Below are 26,517 nucleotides of genomic sequence, written 5' to 3'. Positions count from 1 at the left end.
AATTAGGCATGATGGCTCCGTGCTGTTCTTCTGAATACAAGTCACTGGGGAAGCAAATTGCACTGAGTTCAGTAGAGTTTACTTATTCTTTAAGGATTCTTAGGATGATTGCAGTCTTAATCTTACAAGGATGTTTAGCCCCAAATTAAAAACAAAACAAAACATTGGCCTTAACTGAATGTTAAACTATTTTAATTCTTTTTACCCCAGGAAAAATTTGATGCTGACAATGTGGAGTACTGGATTAAGGTGAGGAAGAATAAAGTGATACAGGGCTTTCTTATTCTTGGAAGTAATTCCCATTTTATTCAGTGGGACTCAATTTATAAGGGTTCAGATATGGAGCATGTTTACATGAGAGTAAGTCCTATTGCACAGAGTGGGACTTACTTTCCAAATAATCATCATGGAGAAGGTAATCTATTTTTCTATCATTCTTTTTCTTAGCGAGTGGAACAGGCCTCTGAGTTTGCTGTTTCTGAGGCTTTTTCTTTAAAAAATACTTCTTTTTCCCGAGGGCTTCATGGTCCTGTGCTGGATTTGGAAACAACAGAGCAACTGCGAGATCATGACGAGGCATATATAGAAGGTATTTCATAAGCATGATGTTGTTGGCTCCTGCTAGTCCAGATTAATATATTTGTATTCTTTGGCCACATTTGAGAATACTTGCATTAAGTACACCTGAAGGCTTGTGTATGTCCATTGGATTTCTGACATTTTTGGGGCGGGGGGAGAGAACCTTCTCTAGTACCCACATCTCATGTTACATTGAAAACTGATTTTTGAGATTTCCCTCTTCTGGGTATGTCTGGAAGTTGTTGGGGTTTGGCTACCTATGCTGCCATTGGTGTTGGTGAAGTATGTTTGTATTTATTGTAGAACAGCAGAGCACTTCTAAGGATCATATCTAACAGTGAAATCTTAACCATGTCTACTTAGAACTAAGTCTTATAGATTTCAATGGGACTTCCTCCCAGTTGTGGATTTAGAATTACAGCCTAATTTGTTGTGATTAAATAAATGTCATCTGCATAAATTGTACCTTTAATGTAAATAATGTCGTGTAACGATTGTTTTAAAAATTAGCATTTGTTTAGTATACTTCCTCCTATCCCAGTAAAATTGATGACTGCTTTTATTAATGTAGCCCAAGAGCTCCTTAATGATTGGATGAATTCAAAACTGAAGCTGGAACTAGCAAGTGATCAAGATGATGATACTGAAAATCCTGCTGTTCACTCTCTTCCTTCCCAGGAGCCTCCTATTGGTTTTCAGAAGTATGAAAAGTTTGATGGTGAGAACTTGCCTTAATTTCAAAGCTAGATCTAGAGAATTTGTAACAACAATATTTACAATTTAATATGAACTTATTATTAAAATGAATGGAACTTGCTTACAAGTATATGCATTTGTAGCTCAAGTACGAAAGAAGTAATACAATGTCTGTTGTGTGTTGTGTGGCTCTATATTAGTGTGTTCTGTTCTGATATGGAAATAGTTGTTGTAGGTTTGTAGCCTGTATAGAATATTAATTAGCGATACATTTCCCCTCAGAGTTTCCCATATATATTCTAAGAAGACACTTCAGGTTTAAAGAGGCCTCTTTGCACATTTTTATTCCTCCAGTTTGACTGTAGAATGTTTTCATTCCAAATTCTGGGAGGTTGGCCAAGCTCCTAAGCATGTAACATCAACAGTGATAACAGGATGCCAGTCCTTTTACGGCTTTCTTGCTTCCGACTGAAGCCTGACACCTGCAATGTTGGGATGAGATATAGGTGTGAGAATTTAAAGATGGCCAGACTGATAAGCGTGTGAAATTCCCATGGTAACATGTCATGTACCCCATCATTTGTTCTTCATTTATTCTTATAAAAGGAGTGTGTTAAGCCCCCCAGTTTATCAGTTTCTTGGCCTTGGTCACTCACCTTACAATTGTTTTGTGGGGAGAGTTCAAGGCTTGCTTTGCCTTGGGTCTTAGCAGGTGAGAAGTATTCATTCTTTTCCAGTATTGGATACTTAGATTTTATATGATTATATGTTTAACTGTATGCTTTACAGCTTGAATAACACTAACCAGTGTCTACCTGAACAGGCCTTGTGTAACAGCCTGGCATATTCTATTATATTGCTTTACCTAGAGAATTTAACTCAGTTTACTGGTTAAAGCCAGGAATGTATATTACCTATGTAACTAAGAATTAAGTGTGGATGAAATAACCATTATTAGTTATTCTACTGTGAAGATGCCATTATTTTGATCTTTTGATCAAACTGATCTACTGTGGATTTTTCCGGTGTTCAGAGACAGTGTGCATTTAGGTTAGCACAGCATTTGGCAAGAGGAGCTCTGCAGGGCCACAAGGTTAAAAGGGAACTCATGTGAACCCTTGATACTGTACATTCACTACAAAGAGGTAGTCCAGACTATTTCATAGTTTTTGACACAAAAGAAGAGAAGTGTTTAGGCAGATCTGTATTTACTTTAAAAATTTATGTTGACTGAGTAGTTCCTGTCTGCACTAAGAATGACAAGCTTGAATACATACTACAGCAAACATCTAATTTTGTATGCTTGTAAACGCAGTATTTGCCTTGTTAACTTGGGCATCTGAACTGTAGCCTAAGCAGCAAATGAAAGAAGGGTGTATAAAAAATGTTTGGTACCATTTCTGGATTTTTTTCTTGGTATTCTAGATTTGTATGGTTATTTGGAAGAAGAGATTGAAAGTACCACAGTGCAAGACTTTTTGCAGCATTTACTGCAGAGTGAAGTTGTTGACAGTGGTATACTGGAAGACCTTAGAATTGAAGATCTTAAGGAGAAAAGGAAATCTAGAGACCCACGAATTACCATGGAATTAAGGCATAAACAGGTAAAGAGGCTTATTTTACACAAGAAAACCATTTTCTATTTAGAAAAACCTCCCTTAAGGCACCTACTGTTGTAAAATACAGCTGTCAAAAATAGTGTGATACTTCTTAAAAGGTTTTGGTTAGTAAATTATTCCCTGAGATATTTATACTGGTGTAGTACAGTTGAAATTCGTGGTGAATTGTCCTCCAAGGATAGTGTTAGCATTAGTTTTGGGATCTATCTATCTCTGTGCATTTTAGCATACTACAACAGAGGCTAGTTTGAAGCGTAACAGTGAAGCCAAGGCTTCTGTTTTCTTGGCATGATGTGCGTGTTCACACATCATCTGGATTTTTGTGTATAAAGATATGAGGACACTTCATTTCTCATCCATATAATTCTGATCTTTGATGTCAGTCAAGTTCCAATGGTGCCAGGGAGTATCAGTGGGGCCCTATACATTATGTTTTTCCATGGATTTCCTGAACCTTGGTGAATTCTGGAAGAACTCATGGAGAAAGTCATTGGCAAGTGTGTAGTTGCCCTGAAAGTAACACATTTACAACTGGATGGGGTTACACTCCCCCTGAAGACACAGGTTCGCAGTTTGGGTGTGCTCTTGGACTCAGCCTTAAATTTGGAGGTCCAGGTGTCTGCAGTGGCCAGGAGGGTTTTTGCACAGCTAAGACTAATACGCCAACTGTGTCTGTTCCTGGAGAAGCCTGATCTGGCTACGGTGACACATGCCCTATGACCTATAAAGCCCTATACGGCCTAGGTCCAGGCTATTTGTCAGACCTTATCTCCCTATATGAGCCTGACCGGGCCCTGAGATCTTCAGGAGAGGCCTTTCTCTCAGTCCCAACACCTTCACAAGCACGATTGGTAGGGACGCGGGATAGGGCCTTTTCGGTGGCTGCCCCAAGGGTTTGGAACTCCCTTCTGAGGGAGGCAAGAATGGCCCCCTCCCTACTGTCCTTTCGTCGCCAGGTAAAGACCTTTTTATTCCAACAGGCCTTTGGAATAGAAGATGTTTAAGGATAGCGTTTAAGAGGTGTGTGGTATTGTTTTACTGCCTTAATTGCACTATCTTTAAACTATTTTTAACCATTTTAAGTGTATGTTTAAATGTTTTAATGTCGTATATAGTTTAATTCAATTTTAAATGCAGGTTTTTGTATGTTTTTATTATATGTATTTGTTTTTTATTTGTAAGCTGCCCTGAGTTCCAGCTTTGGAAAAAGGGCGGGGTAAAAATAAAGATGATGATGATAACAACAATAACAATAACAATAACAATAACAACAACAACAACAACAATAATAGTAGTAATAGTAGTAATAATAATAATAATAATAATAATAATAATAAATAACATTTTGTATCTCAGGGCCCTCTAGTTCAAAATGATGAATTGTGATTTCTGCTTTGTTCTTGTTGTTCAGGTAAAAGAAAATCGGCTGAGGCGACAAAAGGAGCTAGAGCTTCTGAAACAAGAGAAGGCCCTGAAAAAATCTGCAATAACAGAGGCCCAGAAACAACTCCAAGAGGAGAACAAGAAGAAGGTTCTGAAAGCCAGGCAAGAAGAAGAAGAAATTCAGACGCAGATGGTGAAGTTACGGAAGGAGTTGGTAGAGAGAAGGCACCTCATGGAAACAGTGCGGAAAATGTAAGTTTAGGAAAATAAGAATATGGAGTTCAAGCACATTTTAAGTGCAGTGCCGAGCCTGAAGATGTGTGATGTCGAACAAACTTGTTGAAGCTTCACAAATCTAACTCTGATCATTGTCTGGATGGGAGAGTGCATGGGAATCCCATGCACAAAACTTTTGAGTTCTGAGGAAGAGAGGTTGGATATAATACATTTTTATTATCTCATTCCATAGCGATGTGAAGCTTCATTAGCTCCTGGAAACTGTGAAGTTTGTTTCAGATTTTAGATGTTGAAAACTTTTTTTTTTTTTTACTTTCATATACCATCATTCTTTTTTTATTATGGTCAGTGACCAGCATTATTCCATATATTCTGAGTTTGCATTTTGAAATGAATGACCTAACAGACACAATGCATGCCCCTTTATCTTTGTTTACACTGCACAGATTAAATCACAAATTCTCCATTAACTGTATCATGCAGCTGTCATAACTGTTCGGAAGTAAGCCCCACTGAGTTCAGTGGAACTTTGTCCCAAGTGTGTGTAGGACTGCAGCCAGGCCCTCCCTTAGCATGTGCGGGGCCCGGGGCAAAAGCATAGTTGGGGGGCCCCCATATTCATGTGATTCAGTTGAAGTCGATATATTACGAGAATGCATTTTGTTTTCAGTGGAATTTAACATGTCCTGTTCATAAACTGTAAGTGACTCCACAGAATTCTGATCACCCTCATTTTTTGCAGTCTTTAAAAATTTAAGCAGCCCATCTCTTTGAAGATTTTCTTTTTTCTTCTCAGCCTGTTTTCTCTTATGAGCACCACTTCCATATTTTCTGTTTTTATATCGATCTCGACTTGCATTCATTATAAATATCTAAAATAGTAATAATAAATTATCGATAGATCTACAAAATTAAAATGAAATTATCACAGTGTAAACAAAAAAATGAATTAAGAAAAAAGGAGATGCAGCGGAGTGGTACTTACATTTTAGTTTATTTAAATTTCTATTTCAAAAATCTCTAAGCAGTCCATACACTGCACTTCCCTTCCTCCATGTAGAAAGGACTAAAGAAGAAATCCATACTGGTTTAAATAAGACTGCTTCTTACTGAGTGGACAGAAAACACTAGCATTGCAAGAACTCCTTTTACAGAACTTGGGCTGCAATCCTATACGTTGCTTACTTGGGGGCAGGCCCTACTGAGCTCATTGAAGTTCACTTCTAAGTAAAAGACACAGGATTGCACAGTCCTCATTCCCAAGGAAGCCTCCAGTTATAGCCTCTGACTTTACATAATATCTACCACCAGCAACATAAGTTATCTAGCCAGAAACATTTTTTTGGTAAGCGCATTTCAGCTCCATATGTCTTCTCCACTCAATGAGGTGTCAACGTAAACACAGAACTCATTCCAGGTATTGTCTCGGCTTGGGAAAAGTAATCAGCCCAAGACACTCACCCTCCAAACTTTTCTGCATAGTCACCCCTATACTTGAGCTCTTTTTGGAAAGCAACACACAGTTGGAGGAAATGGAAGGAGTACTTATTCAGGCTGAAGGAAGCGGCGCACGCCACAAAAAGGGGCCCAAAGCAGTGATGCTCTTGAGTGTTACCCCTCAAGTTTCCATCTAGCCACCTCCATTTAAGAAGAGTGCACACACACAGCCGCAGGCTGGCGATCGAGCCCTCAAATGAAGAGTAGGGGATTCAAACCTCCCGCCTAAGAGTGCTGTAAACCCGCTGCACAGCTGATGAGCGGGGAGCAGCACAGGCAAGCCACTCAGGCAAGCAGCCGAAGAGCGGGAGATTCAAACCTCCCACCCAGAATAAGCCGGCAAGTGCTTTTAACCCACTGCACAGCTGATGAGCAGGCGGCAGCACAGGGAAGCCACTCAGGCACACAGCCAAAGAGCAGGGGATTCAGCTCGGGAAGCGGCTGGCGAGACGGCCACTGCACGAGAGAGAGAGAGAGAGAGAGAAAACCCCGCCGCAGCCCAGCTTCTCTATATAGGCAGACCGCCAAGCGTGCCCCCCCCAGAGCATGGCCCCCCCCAGAGCACGGGGGGCCCCCAGAGCATGAGGGGCCCCCAGAGCATGGGGCCCGGGGCAACTGCCCTGCTGACTGCAGCCACAACATTTTGGCATTCTCTCAGCAGAGAGCCAACTCCAAAGGGTCCTGAATGAAGGCCACACTTTTTATATGTGGCTATAAAAATGTTGTTTTACTCATGCTGATGCTTTTGGCAGTATGAACTAGCTTATTAGGGCAAATCTTTCCAAATGCTGCCTCCAGCATGCTCAGCAAAATTCAAATCTCCATAGATTGAGGGTCCTTTATGTTTGGTAATCCTAGCTGCTCCTTCGAACTGGCATCTTCTGCAGTCGTGTATATTGCAAATGGCTCAAGAGAGACCATTCTCTGATGCTGATGTTTTCCTACATTTTATTTCTTGAAATTATATATCCCACAGCTAATGGGATTACACTGTCCTGGTGCCTGTGAGAAGCCAGGTTTGCACGGGCCCAAGGGTCCCTGCTGCAGGGAGGGTGGAGATCCTGCTCCGTGATCTGCGCCAGCGTTGGGTCACAGGACATGATTTGTGGCCTTACCCCAGGCCAGAAATCTCACTCCGTTATCTGATCCTGGTGTGGATAGTGGAGTTGGAGCGCCACCCACCCAGGGAACGAACACACACACGCACAGCTGACTTGGGCTTAAATCAGTCCAGCCACCCCACCCCCCTTGTTGCTGCGTCAGCGCACTAGTGCACTGATGCAGGAGATGGGGCAGCTGGGCCTATTTAAGACTGTGCTGGCTGCATAGGAAGGTGCCCAAGGGCCTGCTGAAGTCTGGTGCCGGTCCTGGGATTATATCTTGTGAACTTCTAGCTGCACCTGTGCCATCACAGCCTTATACTGCTATAATTCCTATTGCCGAGCAGCACATGCCATATTGATTTTGTGCAGTTTACTTCTCATTGCGTCAGATTTCCTTTATTCTTATATTCTTATGTAGACTTTTCCTAACTGCGGGTAGCAGAACTGTACTCTTAAACCTGCATGTCGTAGATACGCTAATAATAGCATAGGATAGAGAAAAAAAGATAGCAGTTACCTAATGTAACTTGATAGCAGGCTCACAAATTTAGTTGGATTACTGAAAATTAAGGGTAGGAGAACTGGCTGACAGTGACACAAAATAACTGTCACAGTCCTCTCTTTCTCTACTATTTGCCTCTGGCTCCTCATGGGTTGCATTATTTACAGGGAAAGAAAGAGGTGCGATTTAAAAAAGACCCAGAAGCTGGTAGAAGTCAGCTTGCCTCTTCCTGTGCCAGACCATCTAGATTGTGGAACAGGACAAAGGAAAGAGAAACAAACCAGGATGCAGGAGCTGCTGAGCAAGATTGGCATTGCAAATCAGAAGGTGAGAGCATTTATTATCTCTGTTTCAGCGGTTTGAGCCAGATATGCCTTCAGCTATAGTCACAAGGCAGCTCCAGTTTCTTGGTTTAAACCCTAAATGTCAGAGTGTTCTAACTTCAGCTGAAGATTGAGATACCAAAATATTCCTAACAAGATTTAAGATGAGCAAGAGATTGATCATAATCAGTGGCAGAAGCTAGGACTTGCTGTAAAAAACTACCCAGTGGTTTTGTTTATACCTGGAGAAAGAACACAGTGTCATGTTGGCTGTACATAGATGGTTTTTGATCTCTTTTATATCTTCAGTAGCCCTTTCACACAAGAATACTGAGTGAACCTCTTGCAGAGACTGCAGCACTGTTGTTGCAATTTGGTGTGGAAAACAGTGCAGAACAGAACAGAAAATAGGGGAGAATACATAATAATAAACTAAGGCTGCAATCCTAAACTCACTTATTTGAGACTAAATGCCACTGGACATGGTAAGACTTGTTCCTGGACTCAGATGCATAGGATTGTATTGTAAATTGCTATTGGGGAATCACACCTGTTGTGCCTTAACTTGCTTTGGATCTGAAGGCCAGTGCACACTAAGTAATGGCTCCCAACCATGTGCCTTATGAGGTTGCTGCAATTTTGTTTATTTATTAAAAATATTTTTATCCTGCCCTTCCAAAAAAAATGTCCAGAGTAGCTAATATAATTGTTGTGCTGCTTTTAGATGCCAGTAAAGAGGAAAACAGCAGATAAAATTCTGAGCCAAGCAGCTAACCACCAAAGCATTATTTTTTAAAAAATCAATTAAATGCAGGTTAAATGTAATTTCCCATAGAACAGCTTCAATTATTTATGCAGTTGTTACAATGTTTGAGCAAAATACATGAAATAGTAGTGGAAGCTAAAGAGAGAGGCAGTAGATCCGTTCTAAAATACTTTAAATGTTTTTCATTTCACCTTTTGTTGTTAATAACAAATTAATTTAAGAGAAAATAAGAATCCTTTGTTTCTGTTATACGTAAAGCTATTCTAGAAAAGGTGAAAAATTCATTATGAAGGCAAAATGTGAAGACAGAGTTTGTTTTGATAATCAGCATTCTTGGGGCAGTAAAACTGTGAAGACATTTGCTGCTCTTTTCAAAATGTTATGCTAAGAATATAGGAGCTGATATGATCAGAACAGTGAATGTGATGTAGAATAATAATAATAATTCATTTATGAATCACTTTCTATAAAGCTTCTTGAAGCAGTTTTTACAATATAACAACATACAAAACAATTGCATATATCAAAAACAATTTCAATACAGTTACCGATTGGAATAAAGTTATTACACAGTTGTTTGATTTCATAACCATTCCCAACACAGTGCCTACGAAAATATTTCTCTGCCTGGTACAAGATTATTCTGGAACTCAGGATTAAGATGGGAAAAGCAAGGGCCCTTGCTGACTGGAAGTGCCAGCTGAAGACCTTGCGAGCCTGGAGAGATTACACATGGTCTCAAAAACTGGAGCAGGAGACTCAAAAAATGGAGAACCAGCTTCGTGATCAGAAGAGGTAGTAGCATTTAACACTATTTTTTTCCCACAGGGAAGTTGATAGTATGAGGAAAGCATCTAGTGCTGTCTTAGGGGCCATTTCCAGCCTTACAAATTCTTGCACCTGCACCAAAAAGGGAAAATGACTGGCTCTTTTTTAAAAAAAAAAGGAATTTCAAGGAGATCAACGTTGGAAACAGTAAAATGACAGGCCTTTAAGACTCTTCTGCCCAGCACACCTGCTACTTGTTGAATCATGGGGCCCATCTGCACTATATATTTAAAAGTGGTATCATAGCACTTTAACCAGTCATCATAGCTTCCCCCAAAGTATCCAGGGAACTGTAATTTGTGAAGAGTGCTGAGAGTTGTTAGGAGATCTTAGTTCTCCTCACAGAGCTACAATTCCTAGAGTTAGGCTAACAGTCTGTCACTCTTCCTAGCGAACTTTGGGAACTGTAGCTCTGTGAGGGAAATAGGGCTCTCCTAATCACTCTCAGCACTCTTAACAAACTAAGGTTCCCAGAATCCTTTGGAGAATGCTATGCCTGTTTAAAGTGGCATGATACTGCTTTCAGTGAACAGTGCCAATGGGGCTATGGTAAGGTTTTTTTGCCAGGAGCTACAAGGCTACTGTTACTATTTATACAGCACCACCAGTGTGCATGGTGTTTTACAGAGTAAAAAAAGACATGTCCCTGGCCAAAGGAACTTAACATTTAAAGTTTTATATAGGGCAAGGGTGGGGAGCTCGATCTGGCCAGATCCAGAAGTGGCTAACCCATCATGGGCCATTTTGACAGTTGAGTGGGGCTGTGCAGTGTCAATCACCTAACATCATATGACATTGGGTGATTAAAACTTCAAGGAAGAACTGGGAAAGCTTCTCCTGATTCTTCTTTTATTATTTATTTATTTATTATTTTATTTATATCCCGCCCTTCCTCCCAGCAGGAGCCCATGGCTTGAATTAAAAAAGAATTCACGTCTCAGCTGCAAAGGGAGAATCAATTCTTCCTTTTAACTTTGGCGCTGCAGCTTTACCTGTTCTGTGCCTGACAATGTCATATGACATCAGGTGATAGACAGTTTTGTGTGATTTGAGCCAAATCATCAAATCATGATGTGAGCCAAATGAGGAGACTTGGCGGGCCTAATTGTGCCCATGGGCCAGAAGTTCCCCCTCACTGATACAGGGAAAACAACAGAAGGGGAGGAAAGTAGGCAGGGGAAAACAGGCTCTTGTTTCAGTAGATGCCGTTAAGCTTGGTTATAGTCTTCAGTTGCTGTATGAAACATCTGTTTAAAAATGAAGCCCCCACTTTCCTGTGCTCTTTAAACAAACCCACAAGGGCTTCTGATAACTATTATTCTGTTTTGTGTTTTCTTTTTCTTCTTGGCCATTGTGGCATGAATGTGACCTCAAAAGTCTTGATAAGTAAAATCTATAACGGGTGGAACTATTGTTCCATTAACTTCCCAGAAATTAAATTAAAAATCCATTAGCCTAGCAAGAGCTAGACAAAGTGCATCTGATATGGTCCGTTCAGCTTCATGGTGCTGCTGTATTACAACTTTGCTATAGGCTGATCATTATGGAGAACAGCTTTGCATACTTTGAGTTGTCTACCTCTGGCTAATGTCTTACCTGGGGAATATGCTGCTGATGCAGCCCTTTTTAGCAGCAGCCTCTTAGTTCTTGTCACATATTACTAGAATTGTAATAGAAGTTGCAAAGCAACAGGCAAATATATATTTGAATGTTTAATGAGAAGTAATGGAGTTTTTTTTTTAAAAAAAATTAATAACTCAGAATATAAGCCTGTATTTGTCCATGTGCCTTTTTAAGGATGTAATAGTCCAGCCAGATTTGATGTGTGGGGACATCCTCCTAACCTAAGGAATTTGTGATTATTTTTAATAAACATGGTTGCTTTTTGCTTTTGTTTTTTAAAAAGGAAAAAACAGTTGGCTACAGAGTTTAATCGGAAGTGCATTTTGCACCATTACTTTGCTGAATGGCAGTGCTGGAGCCGAACAGAGGTGGAAAAGAGAGAGCTAGAGTTGAAAAAGGAGGAAACAAGGGGGAAAATGGCAAAGCTGCTAGAGGAAGTGATGTTGGGGAAATTTGCCACAGATTGCTCATGCGATGACAAGAGAATCCATGAGACTGAAGGAGCTTGGGATCAACCTGTGAGCCATACAGAGGTAAACTGGTTTTGTATTCTGCTTTTCTTTCTCCTCTCTCTCTCTCACACACACCACCCTCATCACTCCCAAGCATAGTGTAGAGCTCCCTCCTATGGAACTCCTATGGTACCGGCCTGCAGGTGTGCCTTGAAAAGCTCATATGTACCAGGTTGCCTTTCATTAATAGTGTTTTATGCTGCTGATTCTCAAGATTCTGCTTTCTTGCAATACTGAATTCTAATGGTTTGATGCTTCAACTCTATTGCATTGTTGTACTCCACCTTGTGAGGGCTGTGACCTAAAACTGGGGTGGCTAATCTGTGGTCTTCCAGATATTGCTGCAGTACAGCTCCCATAATCCCTCACCATTGACCATGACAGCTGGGGTTGATGGGAGTTGGAGTCCATATAGAGCAGAGCTTGGAAAAGTTACTTTTTTGAACTTCAACTCCCATCTGCCAGTCCAGTGGCCATGCTGGCTGGGGCTGATGGGAATTGTAGTTTAAAAATAACTTTTCCAAGCTCTGATATAGAGGGCCACAAGTTAGCCACCCTGCCCTAAAAGGTGGCCAATAAATACTCTAAATTTAAAATAGAGGTTGACAGCCGACTACCATGGGCCAAACCTAAATTCCTCTGTGTTGTCATTAGGCTCCCCAGTTGCCAATCATACAGGTGAAAGAGAAATATGAATAAACACATCTTTGGCAATGGGACACAATTGCAGGCTATTTGATGGGTGGAACACAGAGCCTTGGACTATCACCCTGAGTCCCTTTACAAAGTGACTCTCTGGCAAAACTAGTCACTGACTAGGAGTGTAAAATAAAATAAAACTGAACAAGACATGGAGTACCTGTAAATAAAATATTCCTACAGATTTCCCCAAAACAATTTTTTTCTTGTAAATTGGGTTTGAGGAGAAATACGTATCTCTTTTCAGAGTGGCTAGGAAACTGGAGGGAAGGATTGTGTGAGCTCTGGGCCCGCATTGAGTGTAATTGTCACTAGAATCACAAGCAAATAGGCTAGAGACAAGCACAACGCCTCCAAGCACACAACCATCACAGGGTTACCAACACAGGAAAGTCAACCCTGCTCCCTTACTAAAACAAAGAGATTTATGTCTTCTGTATGCACACCTAGTACATAGGCCCAGCAAACTGGTAATGGTAGTTGCACAGTGTGTAGAACCAATGAGTAGGCCAGAGATGTGTGAGCGTGATTCTTCTCCCTCCCTGTCCCTCTGCCTCCAAATTGGGAACAGATTGCAGGTGCGTTTCAGTTCAGATAAACTTGATATCATATCAAAGGGAGTTGTGTCTGATGTACTAGGATGACTGGTATACTGAGTATACCTCAGAGGACGTTTCTTGGAGCATGAAGTAAATGCACATGCTTTCTGCCATTGCTAACTGTTCTTTAGGGTCCCAGTCTTCTTCTCTTATAAGTTTTTTCTATCATAGAAAAATGTCTTAGTAAAATCTTAGTAAACAAATGTGTGTGAGAATCTTGGATTTCTAAACATCATGAAAGAATAGTATTTGTCCAGCAGAGTAATCCATCTAGGAGGCTGTTGACCGGCTCTGGCATCAGTTGCTGTTGGAGCGGTTGCAGCTTCATATAACAAATGTTTGTTCAATGAGAACAGTTCTTAATTTTTATAATTAGTGTAGGGTTTCTCCTCCCTTTGCAGGTGACTGAACTACCCTGTTTACAGGATGATCCCACAATGGCAGATGTTGAAAGAGCAAATTCCTACGCTCCAGGGACAAATCAGAAATGTGATCTTCATTCACCAAAAAAGCCAAAATGGCCATGGCAGGTCACCCTGAAGTACGCTGCTTTGAATGGTCAAGATTGTGCAGTGTTTGGTAACCAAGCAAGAAGTTCCTTGCGGTGTCTTGAAGTACCAAAACAAAAAATGTCCCCTGCCTTCAGGAGTCCCCTGGAGCACCATCATGCCTTTCAGCAGCAGCTGATTGAAAAACAGAGACTGCAGCTCCAAGAGCAGCAACAACTGATCCTTAGACTTCAGGAGAGTGAGAGATTAAAGAGGGCCAAGGAGGAGGCTGAGCAAGCCACAGCTGTTACCATGGCACTTAACAATCAGGCTCCAAAAATTAGGGATGGAAAGCAGTTGAGAGACAGCCAACCAAATTGGAAGAATACAGATTATTTAAGGTACAGAGCTAACTGCACAAAGATCCAATTTCCTGACACCTACACAATGTCCTGTTAGGGCAGCGAGCTTCGAGAAAACACCATGATAGCTCATTAGAGGATGAAATTGTCAAATGTGATGGATCCTTAGGCATTCTCTTCCTTAGGCATTATTTGAGTAATTTTAGTTGAATTGTTTGTTTCCAGTAATAGTGTGAACATCATTCCTCTTTCAACAAGCCTTTTAAGTAGAGATCTTATCCCAGTCTGCATCTGTGTTGGAATTGATTTTAGTGGTTTTTTTAAAAAAGATGTATTAAACATTTATTTTAAACTGGGGGGAGAGCCCCCCTGCTCGCTTCGCTCACCAACCACCCATCCCCAAACACACAAATGCACACACCCCAGGCAGCCCCCCCACACACAGACTTTCCTTGTCTGTCTTGCACACGCACACAGAAACACACACACACACGTGAAGTCACACAGCCCAGGTACCTCCAACCCCCCCCCCTTCGGCACACACACACACACAGGGAGTCTCTCTCACACACACACACCACTTTTCCAGACCGAGGCTGCTGGACTCCCACCCAGCCGCTGAGGTGCAGGCAATTGCTGCCGAGGTCTTTGCCGCCCCGCCCTGATGGCACGATGGTGTGAGGAATTAAATTTCTATATATAGAGAAATATTTTAAAGATTTTTTTGTTTTTAAGATGTTTTTAGGTTTTGTTTGCCGCCCTTTTTCTGGGAGGAGGGTTGGGATATAAATTTATAATTAATAATATTAATAATAATATAATGCCATCAATATTGAATCATAGAATCATAGAGTTGGAAGGGGCCTTGTAGGCCATCGAGTCCAACCCCCTGCTCACAGCAGGAAATCCACAGCTAGAGCATCTCCCGCAGATAGCTGTCCAGCCTCTGCTTGAAGACATCCAGCGAAGGGGATCCCACCACCTCCCTAGGCAGTCGGTTCCATTGCCGAACTGCCCTTACTGTCAAGAAGTTCCTTCTAATGTCCAATCTGAATCTACGCTCCTGCAACTTAAAACCATTAGACCTAGTCCTACCCTCTGGGGCAGCAGAGAACAAATCTGTACCCTCCTCTATGTGACAGCCCTTCAGGGACTTAAAGAGTGCAATCATGTCACCCCTCAGCCTTCTCTTCACCAGACTGAACATGCCAAGTTCCTTCAACCTTTCCTTATAAGACTTGTTCTCCATACCGGCTATCATCCTCGTCGCCCTCTTCTGAACCCGCTCCAACTTATCTATATCTTTCTTAAAATGAGGCGCCCAGAACTGAACGCAGTATTCCAGATGAGGCCTGACTAATGCAGAATATAGTGGGACTATTACTTCCCTCGACCTGGAAACTATAGCTCTGTTTATGCAGCCCAAAACCGCATTTGCCTTCACTGCTGGGTCATGTTCAACTTGCGATCCACTACAATTCCAAGGTCCTTCTCACATGCACTACTGCTAAGCCGGGTATTTCCCATCCTGTACTTGTGCATTTTGTTTTTGTGGCCTAAATGCAGAATCTTGCATTTGTCTTTCTTGAATTTCATTTTATTAATTTCAGCCCAATTTTCTAGTCTATCCAGGTCCCTTTGGATTTTATTCCTGTCTTCCATTGTGTTAGCTATCCCTCCCCATTTCGTATCATCCGCAAACTTCATAAGGCTTCCCTCCACCCTGTCATCTAAGTCATTGATAAAAATGTTGAAGAGTATCGGCCCCAGGACAGAACCCTGTGGCATTCCACTCGAAACCTCCTTCCAGTCCGAAGCAGAGCCACCGACGACCACTCTTTGAGTATGGTTTTCCAACCAGTTGTGAATCCACCTGACAGTATTTCCATGTAGTCTGCATTTGACCAGTTTGCTAATCAAAAGGTCGTGGGGGACTTTGTCAAACGCTTTGCTGAAATCTAGATAGATGACATCTACAGCATTTGCACCATCTACTAAGCTAGTGACCCAATCAAAAAAAGAGATGAGATTAGTTTGACAGGATTTTTTCTTGACAAACCCACGCTGGCTCCAACTAATCACAGCATTGTCATCTAGATAGTTGCCAATGGACTCTTTTATTATCCGTTCTAATATCTTTCCCGGTATTGAAGTCAGACTGACCGGCCTGTAATTCCCCGGATCTTCTTTTTTACCCTTTTTAAAGAGTGGGACGACATTTGCCCGTCTCCAATCCTCTGGCACCTCTCCCGTTCTCCAGGATTTCTCAAATATGGCAAGAGGTTCCGAGAGTACATCCGCAAGTTCCTTCAATACTCTGGGATGCAGTCCATCAGGCCCTGGAGATTTGAACTCATTTAGGTTAACTAGGTATTTCCTGACTATCTCCTTATCAATCTTGAACTGCAATCCCGACCCCTTACTGAGATTGCTACCGATGCAAGGTTGCACACTGTTCCCTTTTTGGGAGAAAACAGAGGCAAAATAGGCGTTGAGCAGTTCTGCCTTTTCCTTGTTATCTGTCAACATTTTGCCATCCTCATTGAACAGCAGTCCCACCGTTTCCTTGATCTTTCTCTTGCTTCGAACATATCTGAAAAACCCCTTTTTGTTGTTCCTGGCTTCCCTCGCCAGCCTCAGCTCTTCTGGGTTTTAGCTTTCCTTACGCTATTCCTGCAAGCCCAAACCGCTCGTCGGTACTCTTGGTGATGCGTCCTTCCTTCCATTCTTTATACATGCTCTTTTTTATTTTTACCTCCTCCACCAGTCTTCCGTGTAGCCACATTGTCTTTTTCCGAGGTCTTCCGTTTTTCTTCCTTTTTGGAATTGTTTGCGATTGCGCTTTTTGTAATATCTTCTTCATGAACTCCCACGCTTCTTGGGCTCCTTTTTTCTTTAGTCTATCTAGCCATGGGATCCTACCCATCATTTCCCTGAGCTTGCTAAAATCGGCTTTCCTGAAATCCAAGGTCCATATTTGACTATATTCTTCTTTGGCTTTCCCCAGAATCACGAATTCCAGCATTATGTGGTCACTTTCCCCCAAGGTACTGACCGCTTTAATTCCCGTGACCAATTCGTCCCTGTTAGTTAAGATCAGGTCCAGGATTGCCGATCCCCTTGTTCCTTCTTCTACTTTTTGAAAGAGGAAATTATCAGCAAGGCCCATCAGGAATTTGTTGGAGGTTTTGTGCTTCGCAGAGTTTGTCTCCCAGCAGATATCCGGGTAGTTGAAGTCCCCCATCACTACTACTTCTTGCCTCCTTGAGATTTCAGAGATTTGTTTGAGAAAGGCCTCATCTACCACCTCTTCTTGGCCAGGGGGTCTGTAGTAGACACCTACTACCGTGTCAGTTTTATTTGTTTCTCCATTTATTTTTACCCAAATGGTCTCTACCAGACCACTTTGTTCGCTCTCTTGGATTTCCATAGAGGTGTATTTGTCTTTGACATATAATGCTACTCCCCCTCCTTTTCTGTTGCTTCTATTCTTTCTGTAGAGTTTATATCCTTGAATGGCTATATTCCAATCATGGGAGTCATCCCACCAAGTCTCTGTTATCCCTATGAAGTCATATTTGCCTTGATGCACTAAGGCTTCAAGCTCCTCTTGTTTCCCAAGCTCCGCGTGTTGGTATATGGACACCAGAAGTCTCTTTTGTCCCGATTGGATTCCTCCGTTAATATACCATGAGCTTTGCCGTGCATCCCTTTCTCTCTTCCAGCGTCTCCTGTACCCTTCAAATCCTTGCGTTTACAACCCGCTGTCTTTGGATCGGTATTTAAGCTATCATCTCCATCCCCCAGAGGCTTTAGTTTAAAGCCCTCTTGATGAGTTTTGCCATACTTCTGCCAAAGAGATTCTTCCCAGTCCTCGTGAGGTGAAGCCCATCTCTTGCCAACAGTCCCCCCTCCAAGAAGCTTAGACCATGGTCCCAGAATCCAAACCTCTCCCATCAACACCATCTGCGTAACCAGTCGTTGACCTGCAGTATCTTCCTTTCCCTTTGTAGTCCTCTATCCTTCACAGGAACAATTGACGAGAAGACCACCTGTGCCCCAAAATCCTTGACCTTCCTACCCAGAACCTCATAGTCTGAGGTGATCTGTTCCAAGGTGTTTCTGGCTGTGTCGTTTGTGCCCACATGGATGAGGAGAAAGGGGTACCTATCTTGGTTCCCAATGAGCCTCGGCAGGTTGACAGTGACGTCCCAGATGCGTGCCCCAGGGAGACAACAGACTTCCTGATTCATTTTGTCCGGCTGGCATACCAGTGCCTCTACCCCCCTGAGCAACGAGTCTCCAACCACCAGCACCCTCCTCTTTTTGCCGCGAGCTGTGGTTACCTCAGCTTCCTTCTTCTGGGGTGTGGAGTCTTCCTTTGCAGCCAGTGGCTCTTGAAGAGCCATACATTTTGCCAAGGCTGTGTTTATTGTGCAGTTCTGCATTACATGGTGAGGGGGTCTCCTCATTTCAGACTACATATCATTCATTCTTAGGAGCACACTAGTTCAACACACAGGGTTGGTCCGCAGTTAACACTAAACCAAACTATAGTTTAGCATGAATATACTGGTTTCCAGAGGAAATTGTGGCTGCTTTGCTCCTCCTGCTCACTGAGTTACTGTTGACACAAACTGTTTAATGGACCTGTACACCACTTATGCATATCAAAGGCATCAATTTTTGTTTGAAGAAAAAACGGGTGGAGGGGTAACTGTGTTGATAGTGTAGCTATAATTATTGCAAGGAATAAAAAGAAGCTTAAAATCATTTTAAGATGTTATCAAAATGTACTGGGATGGGCTTTGCTTTTGTTTTACAATTACTGAGCCAGTGTGGCATAGTGGTTAGAGTGTTGGACTACGACCTGGGAGACCAGGGTTCGAATCCCCACACAGCCATGAAGCTCACTGGGTGACCTTGGGCCAGTCACTGCCTCTCAGCCTCAGAGGAAGGCAATGGTAAACTCCCTCTGAATACCGCTTACCATGAAAACCCCATTCATAGGGTCGCCATAAGTCAGAATCGACGTGAAGGCAGTCCATTTCCATTTCAATGTATCCATGAGCTGGCGTTTGGACCTTGCTGAATGTTGTCTCCCTGTGAAAACCGGAAGTGATGCCACTGCTGCATGAAGGAAAAAGAAAAAAATGTGTTGGGGTCCCTCGTTCAGACTTTATCCCTAAAGACTATGACAGTAAGCTTGCCATTGTACTCTAGAAGCCAAAGAGATGATAACTTAATACAATTTTCAGCAGAGGTTTCATTGCCCAGCAATACTCATGCCTCTTCTTGTGACCTAGCAGATATAGAATCAATTAAGCAAAAACATATGTAATGTTTTCATTGCTTAACATTTTATTGGAACAGAATAAGAGTGCAGAATTTTCATTCTTTTTATATTGTAGAGCATATGTTACCCTGCTTAACTTGGAGAAATGAGAGTGAGAAGGAAAACATAAAATTACAGTTTTTAGAAAGTTGCCATAAATAAGATGGTGGGCTACAAAGGGAAGGACAAGAAGTAATAAGTTTAGGTGCAATCATGTAAATCTGTGTTTGACAGTGGAACAATATAACAAATGCTAAGGTAAAGTTCTAAATCTCATTTGGAGACAGAGTAGTAATTTTTAAGGTGTGTACTAGAACAGTGATTCCCAAACTTCTTTTTCCCCATCAACCACTTGAAATTTGCTGAAGGTCTTGGTGAATCAATTAATTTTTCTGCCTGTTGTAGAAATTATAAAGCATTGTACTAGATGCTGTATGATTTTTTAAATTGTGTTTTTCCAAACCTGCGGATTGACTGACAACTTTGCAAACCACTGGTGGTCCATGTACCACAGTGTGGGAAGCCCTGTACTAGTACTAGTTAATCCAACTTCAATGGATTTGGTCCTGGAGAGTCTTTTGGCCTCAGAACTCTAAGAAACTATTGAGTCACATTTTGTTCCTAGTGAAGCAAATAATAGTAGTTGATGACATTTTTTACAGACTAGGAGAATGGATCTTTTCTTGAGGAGAGCAGGAGTAAGGTTTTCCATTGATCCATTGTTTCGTAATGTATATAGATCATCTGTCTCTGTTGAAAATATTTGCTTTCTAGAATGCTGGTCTGCCACCCCAATTATCTCTTCAACTTTTCTTCTATTTTCTTAAATTTCTGTTTTTCACTTTTGTTTCTTTCAGATCAGAAAATCACCAGCCAACTATCCAAAGCAGGAAGAACCTAAAAATGCTGTCTACACCCCATCCCTTACTCAAGGGTATATTATTTATGTAGATTCTCTGTCTACATTTGATGGAGTCTATTCCTTGGATGCTGATGGGAAGATTTAGTAAAAGATCAGACCTGTAGATACAGAAATATAGGTTGATTAAGCACCTCTATTTCCTCACAGTTCAGGAGTAGATGGATCAGGTCTTAGCCCCCTACATACTCAGTCATAACTTAACACATCCCAACACTTGTGTGAACCCAGACATAATGAGTCACAGTGGCCACATTCACATGATTCTATGCACATGCATGCAGCCCCTTCATTCCTCTCTATGCACATGTAGAAACCACAGTTAACCATAGCTTCCTGTTATGTGCAAATTGAGAAACTATAGTTAATGGCTTCCAGCAAAACCAGGATGTGAAGCCATGCTTTGAAGTTCACTTACAAGTCCTGGCTTGTTTGGAAGCTGTTAACTCTAGCTCCTAGTTTGCATGTAATGGGAAGCTAGAGTTAACTGTGATTTCCTGGCTTGTTTTCCTACTCATGAGAAGGGGCTGTGTGTGGGTGCATGGAGCTTGCGTATATCCTGTCTTATTAAGCCAGGATTTGATTGTGGGAACTAGGTCAATTTGGCCAGTTGTTGAATTGTCTTTTGAATTGTTCAATACACATGTGACTCACATTTCCTGAAAGCATCTTGTTTTCAACGTATGACGACTTTGAACATACACCCTCAATTTCAGGGGCTGAGTAGGTGGTATTTGGTGCTAGTCCTTCTCAGAGTAGACCCATTGACATTAATAGATATGACTAAATGTAAATGTACTGCCTTCAAGTCGATTCCGACTTATGGGGACCCTATGAACAGGGTTTTCATGAGGCTGAGAGGCAGTGACTGGCCCAAGGTCACCCAGTGAGCTTCATGGCTATATGGGGATTCGAACCCTGGTCTCCCAGCTCTGAGTGGGACTTCAACTAATATAATATAAATATAACCCAATATTTTTATTTATTTATTACTAATTTTTTACAATTGCTGATTCCCAAAGTGGCTCACATCACTAAAAAAGAAAAGGAAGAAAATCAGGTCCTGCTTATCAGGCATGTAAACGAAAAGAAGTCATACAAGGGGAAGGAGGATGGGGGGAGAAAATGTAGAGGAGGGAGATGTGTTCTTCATGGCCAGAAAATGTGGTAAGCTACAACTATTTATTTTTATTTTAATTTGAAAAAAGTGGAATTGAAAAAGTACATGTGCATAATACATAGTCAAATTTGTTGTATAACTATATAGAAATATAAAGATGCATGTATATAAACTGCTTCTTACACAGGTGTTATGTGTCCAGAGTTCTCATGTCCAGGAGTGGGAAGATGGCCTGTTCTGGATGGGGTTGCTCTTTCCTTGAAGGAGCAGGTCTGCAGCCTGGGGGTACTCCTTGCTCCAACACTGTCACCAGAGGTTTGGGTGGCCTCAGTGGCCAGGAGTGACTTTTTTCAGCTCTGGCTGGTTCGCCACCTTCGGCCCCTTTGGGATAGAGATTTGGCCACAGTGCTCCATGCTCTGGTAACTTCCAGACTGGATTATTGCAATATGGTCTATGTGTGGCTGCCCTTTAAGATGACTCACAAACTTCAACTGGTCCAAAATGCAACAGCCAGATTAGTGGCTGGGGTTCCCTTTAGAACTCATATAACCCATTTTAAAACAGCGGCATTGGTTGCCAGTTCATTTCTGGGCCCAGTTCAAGGCGCTCACATTCATGTTTGAAACCCTAACCAGCTTAGGTCCTAAATATCTGAAAGACCACCTCCTTCCCTACAGACCCTCTTGGGTGCTGAGATCAGAAGAGAGGGTGGTAGTTCTGCCACCCTCAGATGTTTGGGGGGTTGCCCTGTGAGAAGGAGTCTGGCAACTTCATTGTACAACTTTTGGCGAATGCTCAAGCTGCACCTCTTTACCCTGGCCTTCGACACCTGAGATGTATATTTTTAGGACCCACCCTATTTTCTGATATGTTGTTTACGTTGTTTTTAACTGTTTTTAATTATGTGTTTAAAATGGTTGTAACTCACCCTGGGATCTTTGAGTGAAGGGTGGGTAATGAATTCTAATAATAATAAATAATTCTGTTTTTTAAAATTAAAATGTTTGCTAAGTTTTCAGAGGGCTCCCAAAAAATAAATCTGACAGCTACATACAGGTTGCCACTATCAAGGCGAAGTTGAGCTAGATGAAACAGTGTGGCAGTTCTTACTTTCCTTACTTTGATGTTACCAGATCAAGTCAAGCAAAAGTTTGTAAATGTAAGTCTGCATTCTTTATGCCCCAAGGCTTCATTTGTCCTAATTCTTGTACTCCTTATTCTTCCATTCTTTAGCCATGGAAGAGAGAGCAATTCAGCGTGCAGAACGGAGGAGGGAACTGGAGGAAGCAAAGAAAAAACGAGAAGAGGATAAGTTGGTAGGTAAAACTGAATACTGGCTTAAACCAGGAGGGCAGCATCAACATTGGTTTTAAAAAAGGCCACTAAAACAAAAGATACAAGTCCAGCTTATAAATTAAAAATGAAAATCAAGTGAATTTAAAGGACTGACGTTGATATAGTCCATAAGAATACAAAAACTGTTTTGCTGGATCTGACAAAAGTCCATCTAGTTTATTTAGTTTTGTATTCTGTCTTCAGCCTGTTTGGAAGTGCCATCTCTGGGGTCTGGAGGAGTCTGTCCTTCTCTGCCCTGGACAGAGAGAATCTTTGAAAGTGAGGTGTGTTTGTGTGTGAGAGAGCTAATGCGTTCCTAGGCCATGCCTACTGGCTCCCGCCAAAGCCATTGGCCAATGACCTTTGGGGGCAAAAATGCTGCCCATCTTTCATCTATTTAGCCATTGTTTAGGTGGGTGCCTAGTCTGGAAACTCTGTATTGGGGTGTGTGTGTGAATTTTACATTAGATTAATTTAGATGACTTTGTTCTTCTCAGGCTGGCATGTGAGACATCCACTTGATGGGTTGTGTGTCCCAATTTGCACAGGCAGGGACCATGTGACTTTTAATTTTAATATATCCTTCTCCCTCTGGTTTCTCTCCGCCCAAGCAGATTTGTGCAGCCTCTCTCTCATGCTTCTGCCTTGTGCTCTGTTGGTTTCCCTTTATCTTTGTCTTTTTCTGTTTCTCTTTTCTGTGCTCTAGTGTTCCCTTCTGGATCTGTTTAAGCTGCTTCTCAAAAAAAAGAGTTCCTTTTCTCCCTTCCCTTCCCTTCCCCCCCCCCATGCACACACTCCTCTCTGCTTCGCTCTTTCTGCTGCTATGCCACCTGCAGGGGGGGGGGAAGCCACTCCTGAGGAAATGGCTTCAGTCCGAAGTGCAGCTAAGAAATCTTCTGAAGCAGTCAGAAGACATTCCAGCACTGAAATGCTGCTCGTCACAAAACTTCCTCCGGAGGAGCCTCTCTGGCATCTCTACCCAAAGCGACTCTTCAGGCAGCCTCCTGCCATGAAGCTCCCACGCGTGGAGCCTCTATCAAAAACAACTCTGCTGGCAGTCTTGCAGACTTAGCAACCTCCTGTCATGAATGCTCCCTTCGTGGAGCCCTTCTTGGTAACTGGAAGTTGCTCAACAGGCAAAAGAGGCAAGCTCTGCTGCTCCCTGCCTTTGCCAGGATAAGGACACCTCAACCAGCAATACAGGTTGTCCACTGGGGAGGAAGTGGGATATAAAACAGCCCATTCTTCCTCTGTGCCAAAACACTATTTCCCCCTCTCCTCCAACTTTGGAGCAGAGGCCACTTTTTTAGAGGGCGAGGAGTGCAATATCAGCTAGTCACTGAAGCCTTTCAGAGATGCAGTAAATTCAGTGCCTTCTATTTCTGTTGTTCAAGCAACCCGTCACATCTCAGCAAAGCCAGCTAGTTTGTTCACCGCCCTGAGAGCTATTCTGCTAAGGGCGGTATATAAATTGAAATAATAAAAAATAAATTGAAATAATAAATAAATAATAGGTCAAGTTCCTAGCCTCTGCAAATGCCTCTCTTTTTCCTAAAGAGATGATTTTGAGCTTTCAAGAGACATTGCTGACTGTTATTTCAATGAAATAAAGTCCAGAAGAGCCTTAAGCACAAAAAGTGTGCTAGGCAATCCTTCTCTTTTTCAGAACCTCCCTCCCTGTACCACAGAAAGAGAGAGAACAGAAAGACCGAAAAGCTTCCAAGAGCCCTCACTCGTAGGTTCAGGCCATTCATTCTAAAGAGGCTTCTGGCAAAGAGTCGATTCCATCTATGGCTGCAGTCTGCTTCTCCCCCCCCCCCACACCTTTTCAGGTCTCCAGAGTAGAGTGATGCATCATTTAAATACTCACCACAGATGGCAATGAATCTCCATCTTCCTTGTTTTCCAACCCTAAATTCTCAAGAGATTAAGGTAAAGGAGTGAGGCTATTAAGTGTGTTACAGTAAAAGTTCTGCAGAATGGGCAGAAATCACGGGTCATACGGTGTGTCCTGTTGTGATTATCTGGATCCCTAGAGTGTTTCCAGTAAGCTGGAGAATTACAAGGTCTTGTAAACCAAGAGGTAAACTGTGCCAGGCCCCTCCTGTCTCAAAAACAAAGGGGGTAAGATATCTGGTTGAGGAACTAAAGAGTTCCAGAACTACTTCTAGGGAAGTTAGACTCCTTCACCTTCAATCACAGACAGGCACTGTGAGCTGTCTGGGCAGAGACGAGAGTTCTATAGTTGAGAATTTTCCTGCTCTTTTTTTCTTCTTCTGAAGTTACCAGAATAGCAGAATCAGTGTTTGTCTTAAGGGGGCTGCCACCTTGTCTCCAAAGCCATGAAAAGCCAAGGGAACAGCCAAGGGAACATTTCCAAGGGCAACAGCAGAAGAGCCATTTGGCTACAGTTTAATAAATTAATCAATAATAAGCATTATCTTATAAATTCATAAAACACTTAAAAGTGTTTTCCTAAGAGATGACCTTGTAATGTTTATATAAGAGGTGTTTCCAAGGGCAACAACAAAGAGTTCACTTCTGTTGTGGGACTATTTCACTTCTGTAAATTGCTACAGATTAAACAAATAAGAACATAAGAGCCTGCTGGATCATACCAATGATCCGTCTAGTCCATCATCCTGTTCTCACATTTGCCAACCTCAGGAACCCTTGACAAGTTTAAAGCGTTCCCTACTGGATGACCCTGTAACTGCCAGGTCTTGTGGTTTCTAACGTTGTGGCTAAATTTAATAGTATTCGCTTGTTCTAATTGAGTTCCATGAGGCTTCACCCTTGGCTATTAAAGTGGGATGGTCACCTTTCTTTTTATCAGGGTTTTGGTTCTGTGGCCTAAGAAACTCCTGGAACCTACTCTTCAGTAGGGCTTTGCACAATTTATGTAAGTTTTATGTTTTTAAGTTTGATTGTACATTGCCAAGAGACTTTTGTGTAATAGGTGACTAACAAATTGAATAAATAATACAGTAATGAGTTACCTAAGGCATGCACACAGTGGTCAATGCAAACTTAGTTATACTATATTTCTGCCTGCATCTTGGAAGCAGTTTTCCCTCACGTTTGTGGTATAATCCACCCAGGTGCTTTTTAGATGGAGATTGTGGCCAGACGTGTCATCCAGAGGTTAATCTGTTTGTCTCTCCAGCCACATTCAAGTTGAGCAGGTTCCCCACCCCCCACCCCCATTCCTCTGTGAGGAATGAGTAGAAGGTATGAAGATACTCTCATTTTCGTGCCAAGGGACCTGTTGTATGTTTCCCCACCCACTGTCATGACCCAGATTGAAAGTACATGGTCCCTGCCTGGGCACACAACCCATCAAGCAGATGTCTTGCTCTACCAGACCAGAAGGCCCATTCCCAAGTAAGTGAACCAGTGGTCCGTTCCATCCATTTTAAGGTCAAGATGCAAGCTGAGGAAGAAGAGCGTCAAAGGCAAGAAGCAGCAGAAAAGGAGTCACAGTTACAAAAGAAACGAGAGGAGAGGAGACTGCAAAAAGTGGTGAGCAGAACATTGCACTTACTTCTTTTCTGCAGTTCTGGCACTTGAGAACACCAGTCATAAATGGCTGTTTGGTGCCACTTCATAATAATTGGGGAAGGCAAGCTTATCCAGCCTGTAAGTCAGGGATGGGGAACCTTTGGCCCTCCAGATGTTGCTGAACTACTACTCCCATCCACTCCACCAAATATGGCCAATGTCCAGAGATGATGGGAGCTGTAGTTCATCAACATCTGGAAGGCCAAAGGCTCCACTGCTGTAAGTGTGAAGTGCTGTTGAGAGGTGAAAAAAATGTCATACTTTTATAAACATTCCTCTTTCAAGGCAGTACTAGCATTCACTGGAATAATATTCATGGACCCATGTAATGAAAGTGGGCTCCTTCAGTGCCCCCACTCCCTGAGTGGGCCCTGCACCTTACCAGAGTCACCATTTCCCATTCATTTGCCCTCTTCCTCTGTGCCCAGTC

General features: G+C 42.2%; 1 protein-coding gene across 4 annotated transcripts in view; it reads left to right on the top strand.

Moving 5' to 3' along the window:
• Positions 1-26,517, top strand: part of CCDC191 (coiled-coil domain containing 191) — a 41,264-nt gene that overhangs the window by 475 nt on the left and 14,272 nt on the right. For 3 of the 4 annotated variants that reach the window (XR_009762874.1, XM_061628348.1, XM_061628349.1), the window contains exons 2-13: positions 211-249; positions 448-589; positions 1,151-1,297; positions 2,701-2,879; positions 4,306-4,529; positions 7,784-7,943; positions 9,310-9,500; positions 11,440-11,689; positions 13,368-13,855; positions 20,009-20,085; positions 22,425-22,507; positions 25,947-26,048. Coding sequence is in view for 3 of the 4 variants with exons in the window: in XM_061628348.1 (XP_061484332.1) it covers positions 211-249; positions 448-589; positions 1,151-1,297; positions 2,701-2,879; positions 4,306-4,529; positions 7,784-7,943; positions 9,310-9,500; positions 11,440-11,689; positions 13,368-13,855; positions 20,009-20,085; positions 22,425-22,507; positions 25,947-26,048 (2,082 nt within the window). In the remaining variant the exon portion in view is untranslated. The remainder of the gene's footprint in view (positions 1-210; positions 250-447; positions 590-1,150; positions 1,298-2,700; positions 2,880-4,305; positions 4,530-7,783; positions 7,944-9,309; positions 9,501-11,439; positions 11,690-13,367; positions 13,856-20,008; positions 20,086-22,424; positions 22,508-25,946; positions 26,049-26,517) is intronic. The other variant, XM_061628350.1, reaches the window with a different exon arrangement.

The sequence above is a fragment of the Rhineura floridana genome, chromosome 5, assembly GCF_030035675.1.
Source record: "Rhineura floridana isolate rRhiFlo1 chromosome 5, rRhiFlo1.hap2, whole genome shotgun sequence".
NCBI classification, from domain to species: Eukaryota; Metazoa; Chordata; class Lepidosauria; order Squamata; family Rhineuridae; genus Rhineura; species Rhineura floridana.
The sequence above is the reverse complement of the archived record's forward strand: the minus strand, read 5'-3'. Positions and strand labels throughout refer to the sequence as shown.